The sequence below is a fragment of the Filicampus tigris genome, chromosome 2, assembly GCF_054856515.1.
Source record: "Filicampus tigris isolate MCC_2025a chromosome 2, RoL_Ftig_1.0, whole genome shotgun sequence".
Lineage (NCBI taxonomy): Eukaryota > Metazoa > Chordata > Actinopteri > Syngnathiformes > Syngnathidae > Filicampus > Filicampus tigris.
In genome coordinates this window covers 7,897,514-7,911,650 of record NC_141218.1, presented here as the reverse complement: position 1 = coordinate 7,911,650, position 14,137 = coordinate 7,897,514, and the positions used below count along the sequence as shown (strand labels likewise).

Sequence of the window (14,137 nt, the reverse complement as noted above, 5' to 3'; positions counted from 1 at the left end):
GCGTGCGTGTTGCGACATTCTCCACATTGCCTACATTTAAATGTAAGAGCACAGGAAATAGTGTCAATACAGCCGGGTTCACAATTCTACGATAGTAACACGTCTGTTGACTTGGATTCATGCAAATGACACACCAACTGTCGATCGTAGATAGGTTTAGCGATATTCGACTGACAGATTCCTCGAGCACTGTTGCCCTGTTTAGTCCTAGCCTAGTTTAGCCAAACCACCACAAGCTAAAGTCTGACTGTCTCTAGTATAAGAACAGAGGATCAATTTAAATCTATGATGCTGTTTTCACTCACCTTCCTCCCAAAGTCCAGTCACGCTGACGTCTATAATTACAGCGCCATCTGGTGTCAGGCCTTGAGCCTTGCCTGCCCTCATTGTGAGAAAAGAAGACACCAACGCGAGTCGCAAGCAAGAGGAGACGAAGAGCTCACCTGTTCTTTTTTTTTTTTTTTTCTATTGGACAGTCTTGCCTTTTTATGATGGAATTGTTTTTACTGTGCAATGGGACTTTGGAATACTTCCTCTGTGGGACGCAACAACCATGCAAGAGGAGGACAGAAGTAGAGAGCTATGCTATCCCTGAACACCGAAAAGCAAAGATGTGGAGACAGTGGAATCCTGTATCATAAACAGACCTGGAACCTGACCTTTGAACTAATGAACAGTTTGAGTGTCAAACGGCATGAAAATAAGCGTCTAGACTGGTATGCCATTTTGCAACTCGTAAATGTGTCAATGCATGAGTTAGAACTCGGGATTTATATCTAAACTTAATCGCATATTTTTTTTTTTTGCTTTGCGGGAGAAGTTTCAAGAAGCTTTATTTCTATTAGCCAAATATACACATTTTAATCTGTGAAAATATACATAAATAGATTGAGTTCTAAGGGTTGTACGGTAGCTCGGCGGTAGACCAGTTCCTGGTTATTCATACAAATAAGAACGACTGATCTAATCATTGACACTTGGCATTGCAAAGGTTCCCCTGAGATATTTTTTAGTCAGATGAGTGACGTTTTGTCAAAGCTACCTGATTCTTAACGACACAAACACAATGTACAAATATATGTCAGTCGGTACAGTTGAAAGGTGCACCATCCCTAATCAATTCATCTAACAAGACATTTACTATGTTCTCTGTAGAAGCGCTCACTTCACAGAGAAAGGCCGCCTTTGTGTACCGCGGAATGATCCCAAAGTACAAATGGACTTTTTTTTTTTTAAATCCAGCTTGTTTCGTTAAGAGTATCTGCTTGTGTTGTTCTGTTTTATATCTTAGAGGTCTTGTGTTATCTCCAGCTGGGCTTGGAGATCTTGAGCAAGTGCCGCGATTGGACGGACTTGTCCGAGATGCTGCCGTTGCGCCCGCGGCTTTTAGAGGGGGCTGGGGAGTCGGAGGCCGTTGAGCCGGGAGCCGACTCGACACTCGGAGGCGTCCTGATGTTTGCAGATGTCCTGATACTCGAAGGTGTCCTGACACTGGGTGGCGTCCTAACGTTTAAAGACGTCCTGATTTTCGAAGGGGGCTCGATGTTTGGTGGCGTGCTGATGCCTGGCGGTGTCCTGGCACTCGGTGGTGTCCTGATGTTTGTAGATGTCCTGATTTTCGAAGGGGGTTCGATGTTGGGTGGTGACCTGATACTCGGTGGTGTGCTGATGTTTTTAGACGTCCTGATTTTCGAAGCGGGTTCGATGTTTGGTGGTGACTTGACGCTCGGTGGTGTCTTGGCACTTGGTGGTGTCCTGACGTTCGCAGACGTCCTGATTTTCGAAGGGGGCTCGATGTTCTGTGGTAACCTGACACTCGGTGGTGTCTTGACACTTTCTGATGTCCTGACACTGGGTGGTGTTCTGATTCTCGACGCGGGCTTGATGTTTGGTGGCGTGCTAATGCCTGGCGATGTCCTGACACTCAGTGGTGTCCTGATTCTTGAAGCGGGCTTGACTTTTGGTGGCGTGCTAACGCCTGGTGATGTCGTTACACTCGGTGGTGTCCTGATTCTCGAAGCGGGCTTGATATTTGGTGGCGTGCTAACGCCTGCCGATGTCCTTACACTCGGTGGTGTGCCGATGCTTGGAGGTGTCCTCATACTCGGGGTCCTCTTGGGCAAGGAGGAGGACGAGGAGGCACGAGGGTGCTCGGCAGGTGTGGAGGCTTCAGAAGAACGTTTGAGGACATTCGCTCGTGGAAGGCCAGCGTGCGTTTGTCTGAAAGAGGACGAGGCGGTGCTCCGGGCAAAAGCCGGGCTCGACGACGGGGCGGGAGCGGGAGTGAAGGGAGCGCCGGGAGTGGCGAGAGCGCCGCGGCCCTCGCTGTCGAGCGCTCGCAGTGTGGAGCGACACATCTTCTCCTCCGGCTGCTTGCGAGCAGCGGGAACGCGGCGCTCCTTTGGATCTCGGGGCTTGAGGCCGGAGCGTCGGGACGACGGGGCGGCGGAGGGCTTCTCTCCTTGCTTCTCTCTACCAGTCCTGGAGATGGGCACCACCCTCCTCATGTTTTGCTTCTCAGAGCTGTTGAGGGTGCGCACCCTCTTGGATCGGATCCCGCTCGCGGGGTTAGCGACGGCTTCGGACGAGTCCGACTTCTCACGCCGGTCCGACGGAGGAGGATCTGCGGGGGGGATGCAAAGCGACGAGGTAGGCGGCGGTTGGCGGCTGACGGGCTCGGACCGGGTCGGAACGGCAAAGGATGCCGGCTCTTTTTCTCCCGGACGGTCCGCCTCGCACACGGCTGTCACGCACCACGCAACCGCCACCTGCGCCGCCATCATATCTTCCGAAGGCCGAGGCTCTTCCGCGCTTGCGGTGGTGGAATCACGGAGACAAGCGAGGTCGCCGACCTCGCTGGAGGCCTTTGGCTCGGGAACCAGCGAGCAGTTGTCAAGGAGCACCACTAGGTTGCTGCTGTTGCTAGCGGCGGCCGAGATGCCATTGCGTTCGTGGTCATCTTCGGGAGGCGTTTTGAAGCGGCGGCGTTCAAGCAGTGTCCTCGGAGCATCTCCGTGGTCTCGGCCGTCATCGTCCAAATAAGAGGCAGCGTCCACAGTGACGCGGCACTTCGGGCTGTCGGCGTATCGCGTTGGAGAGGACAGGCTATGTGTCGGCGAGTGTCCCGTACGCCGGCGAGAAGCGTGCCAGCCGCTCGACTTGGGGGAGAGGAGCTCCAGGAGCGCATCGGTCTCGTCCTGGCGAAACACGGCCTCCGTAAGGTCCGTTTCACTGCTGCAGTACGAGCCCACAGAACTGCCCACCTGCCGCACCACAAGGCGATCAACTGATATGCTGCTCAGTCGCGACATGGTTTGCTTTTTAAAAGCGTTTTTACCTGCTCGCCGCCGGCCCACGAATGTCTCTTCTGCTCCTCCAGCACTTGTAAGCGAGAGCGGCGGGCCCGCTCCTTGGCTTCCCGCTCTTTGTTCTCCTTCAATCAGTCAACAATCCATCGGTCAACAACAACAATCACGACCGCCTGAGCGTTGTTGTGTGCACTTACATGATAAAGAATCCTGTTAACATGATTGCAGATGTTTTTTGCTCTAAAATTGGTTCATTAAAATGTAGTTTTCCATTTTTTTTGTTCAAAATTGTTAAATTTATTGTAAATAAAAAAATGTATTGTAAATAATAAAATCCCAAAAATATTTGTAAAATAAATAATCTGACAAGTACATATACATATATACACACATACACATACATATATATACACACATACACATACATATATATATACACATTCATACATATACATATATATACATACACACATATATACACCTATACACACACATATATATATATACACACACACACATATATATATATACACACACACATATATATATACACACACACATATATATATACACATATACATATATATACACATATATATATATATATATTTTTGTAATGTTTTAATGTAAATGTTTTGAAATTAATTTGTTAACTGAATTGTTGAAAATAAGATACAAAAATATTAGTTAAATGTACCTATTTGACATTAATTTGATCAACTATTGGCTCATTAAGCATACTTCAATTGTTAATAAAGTAAAAATATTTTACATACACATTTTTTACATACGCATTCATTTTTAATCATTTATCTTGATTTATTGTACTTAAAAATTGCAAAAATGGTAGAAAACGCAACTAGGCCAGTATATTTAAAAGATTTATGAAATCATTTGTAAACTGACATCATTGTAAGATTAGAGTTTAAAAACAGGAGAATGAATGACTATTTTATGATTGAAATAAAATATTTTAAAAGCACATTTGAAGTTCACCCACAAATACGCTGTCCACATAACTGCTTCAAAACTCAAATGCCCCGCCCGCTATCCTTGATCCTACCTTGACAGCGTTGCTGAACTTGCAGCAGAAGCCGTGCAGGATGGCGAAGCACTCGTCCAGTCGGAACGTGTCGCCGTCCTCACACAAGAAGTCCATCAGCTCGTCGGCCTCCTTGCTCAGGAGCTGCCGGCCGCCGCGCAATGAGCACAGCCCTGCCGTTGTGTCCTGAGGTGGGAGGAAGTCAGAAGGAGGTCTTAAATCTTTGCCATTAACGGGGGCAATCAACCCAAACACATTTTTTTCCAAGAATATGTTCCCAGCAGGCCCACTAGTTGAAACATTCTGATTAATATTGCGTTTGTGGAATGTGAGTTAAGATGCAAATTCCACCCACTTTTTAGCCATCTCAGGGGGCGGCCATTTTGACATTTCTGTCGGCTGAAAATGACATCACAACTGCTCAGGGCTCAGGTAATGACCAATCATAGCTCAGCTTCAGAAAACAGGTGAGCTGCGATTGGTCGTTACCTGAGCCCTGAGCAACTGTGATGTCATTTTCAGTCAACAGAAGTGACAAAGTGGCCGCCCCCTGAGATGGCTAAAAACGGGTGAATTAACTCTTATTCCACAAACGCAAAATTGATCAGAATGCCTTGTTTCAACTAGTGGGCTTGCATAGAACATATTCTTGAAAAAAATATGTTTGGGTTGACTTTCGCTTTAACTTTCAGGCGACTCCCAAGTTAGTGGTAAAAATCCAGCAAGTCAAGTCCAATCCCCTCTGAAGTTACTTGATTACTCTTCTACAGTCTACGGATGAAGTTATTTGTGGAAGTTACTGTGTGTGGAGTTCCAAAGTCGCACGTCAGCGCTACCTGCAGAAAGCCGTCCAGCTGCCGCAGGAGCTCAGGGTCCGTCCGGACGCTCTCCTCGAGAGCACGAGTGCGACACGTCAGCCGCTGCAGTTCGGCGTCCAGCATCTCCAAGGAGATTCTGCGCGAAAAAAAAAAAAATAATAATAAAGAAAAGTACCACACGCAAAAGTCCTGGCAAGCTTTGAGCACATCATCCACCAGATGACTGAGAAGAGAAGACTCGGTGTGACCTGGAAGCAGCCTGAACATGATTCAACTTCAGTGGGAAGTCCAATAACTTCTCCTCTGTTTTCTGGGCTTCCTGCGAAGATGAATTTAATCCATTAGGATGACCAACTGTCACATTCGGGTAAAAAGGACGAGAGGAGGAGGGGGACGAGTTTGACAAGGAGGACGACGACAAGAAGGAGCGGAGGGATGAGGAGTGTTGGAGGGTGAACTGTGAATGAGGAGGGAGGACACGGAAAAGCCTGACATAGATGAGCGAGGAGGAAGAAAACGAGGACAAAGGAGGACTTGGCTTGTTTTTGTTTGCGGTGACCCACCAGAGCCACAAAGTGCAGCAGGTTCATTCCCGGTTTGTTGGCTTTTGTGTCGGCCATAGACAAAAGGGATGAGAGTTTGAAGCCCATCGCGTTACCGCCGTAACCGCCCTGCAAACACACGCACGTCTTAACATCACGCCGCTAACACGCGAGGGACCGCCAAGTCGCTCACGGCGTTGAGGATGTTCCCGGCCTGCAGAACCAAGTGGAGGACAGCGTGTAGTTCCTGGCAGCCCAGAATCTCTGCAGGGGAGAAACCAGGAGATCATCAACACTTTAGACTTCATTAGCGCCTCTCTCTAAACGAAGAGGCCAACGATGCCTCACCTTTGGTTGCAAAGCGAAGGACGCCAATATGTGTCTGCATGGCCTCGCACATGCCAGGAATCTCCTCCTTGGCCAACATGCACTCGATGCGCGTGGCGTAACTGCGGACCAATCAGACAGCGGGATGATGACAAGCCATCCGAGCACCGGGCGAAAGGTGAAAGGTTAGCGGCTGACCTGGGGAGCTGAATGAGCAGGAACACGAAGGAGTCGGCAAACGGCAGCTTTGACATGTCGCCGCTGTACGCCTTCATCTTCTTCACCTTGCTCCAAACAAAAATCGGGAATCACTCGCTATCCACTACACGTTTCCGAGTATGTGAGTCCTTTTTTTAAAAAGAGTTGTGGCGCAAATAGGCAGAGCGTCGGAAAAGTACTTTGTCCTCATTTTTGTAAAATACACTCAGCTTAAAGTTCCTGCAAAGTCAAAAGAAGTATCTCGTAATGTTGACAACTTTGCCAAATTGCGATTAAAAAGTTGGCCAGGAGGCTTCAAAATGGTGGCCTGCTCACACAAGGGCTCTCAAGTTTGACTTCTTTTGACCCCCTCACTAACTCACAGCTAACAACAATGCGATCTCAAAGCAGCCACATCAGCCCAAAGCCTGATCCACATGCTGGCTGACTAAAATAAATAAATAAAAATAAAAAAATAAAAAATAAAATAAAAAAAATGTCCCATCCTTGCTATTCTACCTTTCCTTCAGCAAGGCACGCACACTCAGGGCCAACAACGAGGCGCGCTAAAGTGGCCATGACGGCCCAGTGCATTTTCAGCAGTTATCGACTGTATATTTCGAAAACAAATCTGAATTCACTATACACAGTCTTGAAAGCGATATCATGATTTTTAGGCTGTTCTTACTTGTTCAATATTTATGACAGAAGTTCGACGACAATGACGTGATTAACGGCCCTGAGTAGTATTACAAAAGTATTTTTCATTTGACTAATGACCAAAGTGGACTACATAAAAAAAGCGAATTAATGATTTTTTACCACCAATCACTAAAAAGGCATTTTTGGTGGTCTTTTCAGTCAAATGGATGAGTCAAAGATTCCCAACACAGCCTCTGTCAGCAGAAATGTGTATGATACCTCGTCCGCCTCTGGCAGAAGCTTCATCAGCTCTCGTAGAGGCTCTGCCCCGTAGGGCTCACTGTTGCCGTGGCGAATGTCGTCGAGGATGGCCTGATTGGACCTGAACGAGAAGGACAACTGCTAATCCTGAATTTGAAGTGGATCCTTCCCGCTAGCACGAACGCAAACGGCCTCTGTGTGCCACATACTTGAGTAAACAAGGTCAACAACAACAACAACAACAACAACAACAACACACAAATGCCACGTGACCGTCTTTTGGCTTCCTCTCATTCTTTGCTTCACTTTGTTTATTGCATAATTGGATAACTACAATTGCATCAAGTAGTTGGTTAATAAGATTAGTATTTCTAAATTAATCATCGTAAAAAAAAACAGTAATGCAAAAAAACCCAAACTATTATTGCCTATACAGCGAATACAGTGGACACCGTATATAACATTATATTACAAAATTGAATTTGACTGAATTGAAATTCTTTGATGCCACACAAGCATTTTTTGTTTAGCATTTTTAGGGGCGGGTGGTGGGGGGTGGGTTCTTTGTTTGCAGACTGGCTTACTGCCCTCACGGACACGTAACCGGCATGGCGCCGTGTGTTTTACCCACAACACCTTGGGGGCATGAGGGTGCCCCTTTGTCATCTTTTACCTCTTGAACTGTTTGAGGAAGATGCCCACGTTCATGGCCCGCTTGGTGTCCAAGATGGAGACCTGCGGGGCGACAGGTCGACATCATAATCATCGTTGACGTCATTGACGACGAGTTAAAATGAATCATCCGTGTCGCTGTTCTCGCAATGAATCATTGGCGGCGGCGTCACTGTCAAATTGAAGTGAACTGTCGTCGCGGTCATCATTACTGCCATCACCGTTTTTGTCGTTACATCATTGACATTATCGTCGTTGTCGTCACTGTTTTCAATGTCGTCATTGTCATCATTACTGTTGCTGTCATCACCGTCGTCTACGTCACGTCGTCATCGTCACGTCGTCATCGTCATCATTACCCACCTGGTCCTTTGCATCCCGCAGTGAGGAATGGCCCCTCCCCCCCCGGGCGGGCGTGTCGCCGTCTCTATCCTGCTTCCGACAAAAGAGTTCTTCCACCGTGTTGGCGTCAATCTTATAGTGCTGTTGCGCCCGGCCCTGCGTCCACAGGTTGGTGCGGCCCCGCACCTGCCAGCAAATGTAAATGTCACAATCATGTGAACCGCAGGAAGTGGCCAGACGAGTTGCGCTTCCCTCCGTACCTGCTCCTCTGGGATTGTCTTCCAGAAGAAACTCCTCACCCTCTTGCTGAGCCTCTGGCCTCCCGCCGAGGGGGGAGGCGGAGGTGGCGGCGGAGGCGGCGGCGGCGGCGGCGGCGGCATTCTGTCCGCTGTCTTGTTCTCATTGGCCGGCAAGACGCCGTCCATCACAAGCATCCCGGAGGCCGACGGCGAGGTCACTAAGGTGACGGGCAGGCATGGTGTAGCGAGTGCCCTGCGGATAAGTGATTTCCAATCATATCACTGCGTATAAAAAAAACAACACCTTAAATGGCGCCTCCCGGCATGCTTTGTTGACAATCCGTGTTTGTACACGAGGAAGTGAAGAAAAAAAAAAATCTTGGTGTTGAGCAGCCACGTTCCTACAAATAATCATCTTCACACATGCACAAACCACAGCTGGCATGTCACCATGTTAGAGTTGGACTGAGTGCGTGTGTGTTTGTACTACATTGATGTCACTTGCAAGTTTATGCTAAAGCTGACTTTAGTGTACTTGTGTGTCTGAAACCTGCTGGTCTGGTTTTTCTTGGCGCCGCATGCAAAGAGCTTTTTTTTTTTTTTTCTTCTTCTTCATCGTCCTGCTCCTCCTCTCCCCCACATCAGAGAGACACGGACGACGCTAATGCTAGGAAGTGGGGCGCAACGATTTTAGGAAAAATTGAATTGCAATTTTTATGACCGATATTGCGATTTGGATTCACGATTCTTCAAATCAAGCTTGAGTGAAACATTCACCATGTAGACTGACATTTACAAGCATGACATAATTACACAACGTCATCAAAAGCTATTAGCCTAATCCTGCACACATTAAACAAGCTGTTGTCTGTGTGAGGGAAGCAGTCCTTTTTCAAGGTTTTTAAAACGGTTCAACGAGCAAGACCTATGGCTTGCATAGTGTGTCTAAAAATAATTTTCTGAAGCAAAATGTTTTAAACTTTGTAACAATGCACATGTACACAAATGTAACATTGTATGTACGTAGCTTTTTTCCAAGATTTTTGTCAGAGACTTAAAGGGTCCGTATCCCGCAAAAATCAACTTTTCTGAGCTTATGGCCATGTTAAAATACAAATTCCTCAACAAAACACACCCAAAGTGGTGTTTTCCTTCATTCACCCATCCCGGAGCATTCCTGCCCATTCTTGCTTTCTAAACAGCAGCCCCGCCCAATCAAAGAAAACGGCTGGGTCCTCGATCGTCTACGTAGAAGATTGAGGAGCCCGCCCGTACCGCCCCCGCAAACTAAACATGCCCACTTTCCCGAGCAGCAAGCGGGATGCCCGAAAAGCGCATCCGGAAAAGAGGCACTATGAGCGGACACCTCGGCGCCGGCCTACCTGTTGCCAGACCATTCACCAGCAGTTGGTCTGATTCTCATTTCTCAGAGGACTGCCTGGCAAACCTTGGCCAGTAAAAAAGTGGATTGCTGAATGATCAAACCTTAAAACTGCCGCATATACCACAATCAAACTGACTGGAGTGGCCAGAGTTGTAATTAAATCAACCCGCTAGCTAAATGATGACATATTAGCATTGATTCACTATCGTTAGCTTCATTGTCAAGCACGATATGTCAGATGTATTTTGTTGTATAAAAATAAACTTGTTACACACATCACCATGTACATGGATGACTAGCACATCAATTCTGTATGAAGATTTCCACTTGACTCTGAATCGAGGATGTAAGGCACCACAATTTATCTTTATTACTATTTCCTGTTTCGTGGGCAAGTGCGCGCAGCAGCCGGCTTTAGGACGACGTCATGAATAGGGTGCGGCACCAACACGAGGAGAGGCGGGATTTCAGTGAGCTAGGTGTTTTACTTCCGGGTTAGAAAAATAGCCACCAAAACAAGTGATATTTCACAGCAAGCCGAAAATAGCATAATACAGACCCTTTAACTGCTTCAAACAGTGACTGAGGGCCGGGAAAGCGGAGACAGCTCTGACCTGATTGGTTAGCGTGACCTGTCCACGAGAAGCGTACCACACTTGTGATTGGTGAGCTTGTGGGGATAAGAGTTCTTTAAAGGGGAAATAAAATTATTTTCAAGAATATGTTCTATGCAGGCCAACTAGTTGAAACATGGCATTCTGATTAATATTGCGTTTGTGGAATATATGGGTTAAGCAGCAAAATCCACCCCTTTTTAGCCATCTCAGTGATCGGCCATTTTGTCACTTTTGTCGACTGAAAATGAGGGTCAGCCGTAAATGGTTGTTACCTGAGCCCTGAGCAGTTGTGATGTCATTTTCAGTCGACAGAAGTGACAAAATGGCCGCCCCCAGGGATGGCTAAAAACAGGTGGATTAACTCTTATTCCACAAACGCAATATTTATCAGAATGCCTTGTTTCAACTAGCTGGCCTGCATAGAACATATTCTTGAAAAAAATATATTTGGGTTGACTTCCTTAAAACAATAAATAAAAATAAAAACACAGCTTTGACGATCACCAAATTGCGTCGTCTGGCAGAGATTCCGATTTGATTCCACAAATGATAAATCGTTCATCGCTACTGGGATACACAGTTGACACGGTCGAAACACAAAACGTTTGCCGATGAATCAAACGCTGACATTTGTTGTGGGTCGCAAGCAAACTGCAGTGAATACTTTCGATTTGAAAACTTTCAAATGAGTCCGACGCTTTCAAAAAAAAAAAAAAAATCATATTAGATACGGCTGGCATCTGTAAAAGCTTATAAGTGGGGTCACTCGAATGTGAAGGCAACACAAAAGTCAGCAGAGCGTAAGAACATCCGGTGGGCTTCTGTAAGCTATTTACTGTCTGTTGTGCAGATGCCGCGCGCCACCACGGCAACCGCTCAGAATGCTCCCAATCGCCGTGGTAACGACTCACCCAACAACGAGGCTTTGTTTGCTTGATGATAACATGACAGTCGCTGCATGTGTGTTGATTTGTTTTGATGAGGCGCCTCGTGGAGGCCAATTTCAAGCGCCGATGACATCATCCCATGCAAATTTCCAAACATACAATAACATGACCGCTTGGCGCCTCTGCTTACCTCATTATGTTCCGTCCATCCAAACAACATTTGCTTCACATTCCCACAGAGTCAGCACTGACCTGAATGGAGAGGCGGGTCAGATCAGTCGATGGGACCCTCAAGGAGATTCTGCCGCCGATTCTCTTGGCGGTTCCGACGTGCACGCGATGAATGAACGCAGCTGGGAGACCACTGAGCTCAATTGGGCAAGTGGAATCTGAAGAGAAGGGGGCGGGGGAGGTTAATGAGGAGGAAGCTCGTTTAACAGGATTGTTGTGGTCCGTCGGAACACGGCGTCCACTTGCATTCACGCCAGGAACTTAACACCGCGCCGGAACGTCAACGTAATACATCAAATCTTGCTTTACAGCACTGGCGCTCGCACACCTCTGTAGACGCAATGTGGGCAAATATTGACACTACAAATTCATCTGACCCGTCGCACACGAGCACACAAATGAGGGCTGACTCACACAAGGTGACAAATCATGTGGACGTCTCTCCAGCATTTTCCACACCAGTGACAAGGCGTCAGATGTGAAGTGAGACGCACGTGCATGTACGCGCTAAAAGGAAACACGCGGCCTCGTTAACACCTTCAGGTGGCAAGGCCTTGGAATGGGTGAGAAATGTGGGGAAAAAAAGTCAGGCGTGACATCACACTTGCAGATTTGAAGATTTAAATAAGTCCACTTTAGGGAAGAAGCAGAAGGCTGTTTCTCAAAGTGAAGAACGCAGAGTATGGTCTCCCTAAGAACGTGAGCGCGAACGTGCTTCTAAGAACGCTTGTCCCTGTAAATGGGAACGGCTGTGTACTTGTTAACTTTTCCCCCGACTGACATATTTCCGTGAAAGCAGCACCTAATTCATCTTGGGATACTCTCCAAACCAAGCCTTCACAAGTATCCAACGGATGCATCTTTGGTTTAAGCTAGCTGACAAGAACAGCATCCGGGTATTCGGTGCAGTGACGTTTCGTGAGATCCCAAGGACATAAGAACAGATAAGAACGTAAATTGAGAAAACGGCTGAAGAAGCAGAAGGAGAAGCAGAAGAAGCAGTAGAATAAGTAGAAGAAGAATCAGTTGAAGCAGAAGAAGAAGCAGAATAAAGTGAAAGAAATTGGATGGCGCAGGTGTTGATCATTTTGGGCCCAAGGTTTCAATTGGTCAGCCAGACAAGAGCAGGAAACTTTCAGTGAAGTCACACACTCATTCAGCGCACCTTAACATGCGAGTTATCTAACATACAAGTTTTGATTTTTTTTTTTTGCTTGGACTTGCAAGCACAAACTTGAGGATACAAATGCCACATTGTGGCAGCGAGCTCACTTCAACTCTCACGACAAGCGGCACTATGGCAAATAATGAAGAAATAATCAAAAAGGAACTTGGAGCTGTTCCATGCCACTCCCAGCTGAAGTTTAATGTCACACAAAAACCTAAAACTTTGTGTGGCGAATTACACTATTTCAAATGTAGCTTTGCCTTATGCAGGCTGTTAGCTTCATGCTAACAAACAATCCAAAACACCATTAACATGGATATTTCAACATGTTGACAGATATGCAATACAACAATAATCACAGGTATATATTTGTCTTCCTTGAAAATGACAAGTATTACAGCATCTTACCGAGTCACAGTAGTAGTAAAAGAAATTTGTTTCTGCATGACTATACTCGTAGCGCCCTGCGGTAAACAAGGCAGGCGCAGCAGAAGGAGCACCACAACGAATTGGATTGCGGCATTAAATCAGGACACACAGACTGAACTTGACATTCTGTGTGAGGGAACTGCTGGCCCTCTCGCAGTCAGGATGCTGGAGCTGGGGCCGTCCCTTGTCTGAGGGGTTTCCAAGGCAACAAGGACAGATGTCTCTTTTGTGCTGTATATTGGTCACAGCAAGCATAAAGAGTCGCGGGAGAAAAACTAATATTAGCCTAACCAAGACCAATTCCGACCGCCACCAAGTGCATTTGGAAAATATCGGACCAACCAACACGTGGCAAATGTTTTGAGGAGGTGACCCTACCTGACGAAGGAGCGGACCAACGTTGAGGAACCTCTGCGGAAACGCCACAAACGTCAGAAGCGTGTGGAAGCTTGTCTGCCTGCTTGCTAACCTGCCTCAATTCAACTCACCAACAACACGAAACAAAACCAACTCACCGAGCGTCCACACCAAGGAAATGAACTCATTCCTGAGCAACCGCCGGTGACGCTCAGCTGCAGTGCGCGCGCGTGCGTGGAAAACCGATTATTGCGCCTGCGTGACGACTCAAGCGTGCACGCGCACTAACTTGGGACGTGTTTCGAAACCAGCGCTGATGTGCGGCGCTCGTGTGTGCGCGGCGAAGATAAGACTTGCGCGTGCCCCACCCTTCACCGGAAACAGCATTCCGTCTGCAAACACAGGCACGCACACACGCGACTCGCACACACACACACACACACACACACACATACTTTTTTATAAAAAATAAAAAAGGCTATTAGAGCTGATTTGAGCTGCACCTGCGGGCGACACAGCAACCACTAGGGGGACCCCAAGAGCAAGGAACCGCCAACAGAGACTGGAGTCGCTATCGATTATTTCTTTCTTTTTAATTTTTGGACTAGTATTAATGAAGAACGGAGCAACTTCCAAAACTCAAATGCTTGGATAAACTGTTTTTGCACATTTT

The 14,137-nt window shown here is 47.0% G+C and overlaps 1 protein-coding gene across 3 annotated transcripts; it reads right to left on the bottom strand.

Annotated features, from left to right (window-relative positions):
• Positions 1 to 816: 816 nt before the first annotated feature.
• LOC147151215 (uncharacterized) lies at positions 817 to 13,853 on the bottom strand. Of its 3 annotated transcripts, none has more exons than XM_086023214.1 (16): positions 13,596 to 13,853; positions 13,486 to 13,518; positions 11,532 to 11,668; positions 8,413 to 8,644; positions 8,174 to 8,338; positions 7,812 to 7,873; positions 7,157 to 7,259; positions 6,236 to 6,321; positions 6,059 to 6,159; positions 5,904 to 5,974; positions 5,732 to 5,839; positions 5,417 to 5,487; positions 5,187 to 5,304; positions 4,372 to 4,536; positions 3,338 to 3,433; positions 817 to 3,263 (listed from the first exon to the last, which is right to left on the bottom strand). In XM_086023214.1, the coding sequence occupies exons 4-16, from the start codon at positions 8,584 to 8,586 to the stop codon at positions 1,302 to 1,304; spliced, it is 3,282 nt and encodes a 1,093-aa protein (XP_085879340.1). In that variant the 5' UTR covers positions 8,587 to 8,644; positions 11,532 to 11,668; positions 13,486 to 13,518; positions 13,596 to 13,853; the 3' UTR covers positions 817 to 1,301. The 3 variants fall into 3 exon arrangements, with proteins under 3 accessions (XP_085879340.1, XP_085879343.1, XP_085879344.1); XM_086023217.1 differs by having other exon boundaries at positions 13,623 to 13,853; XM_086023218.1 differs by lacking the exon at positions 13,486 to 13,518 and having other exon boundaries at positions 13,623 to 13,853.
• Between the last annotated feature and the right edge of the window lie 284 nt (positions 13,854 to 14,137).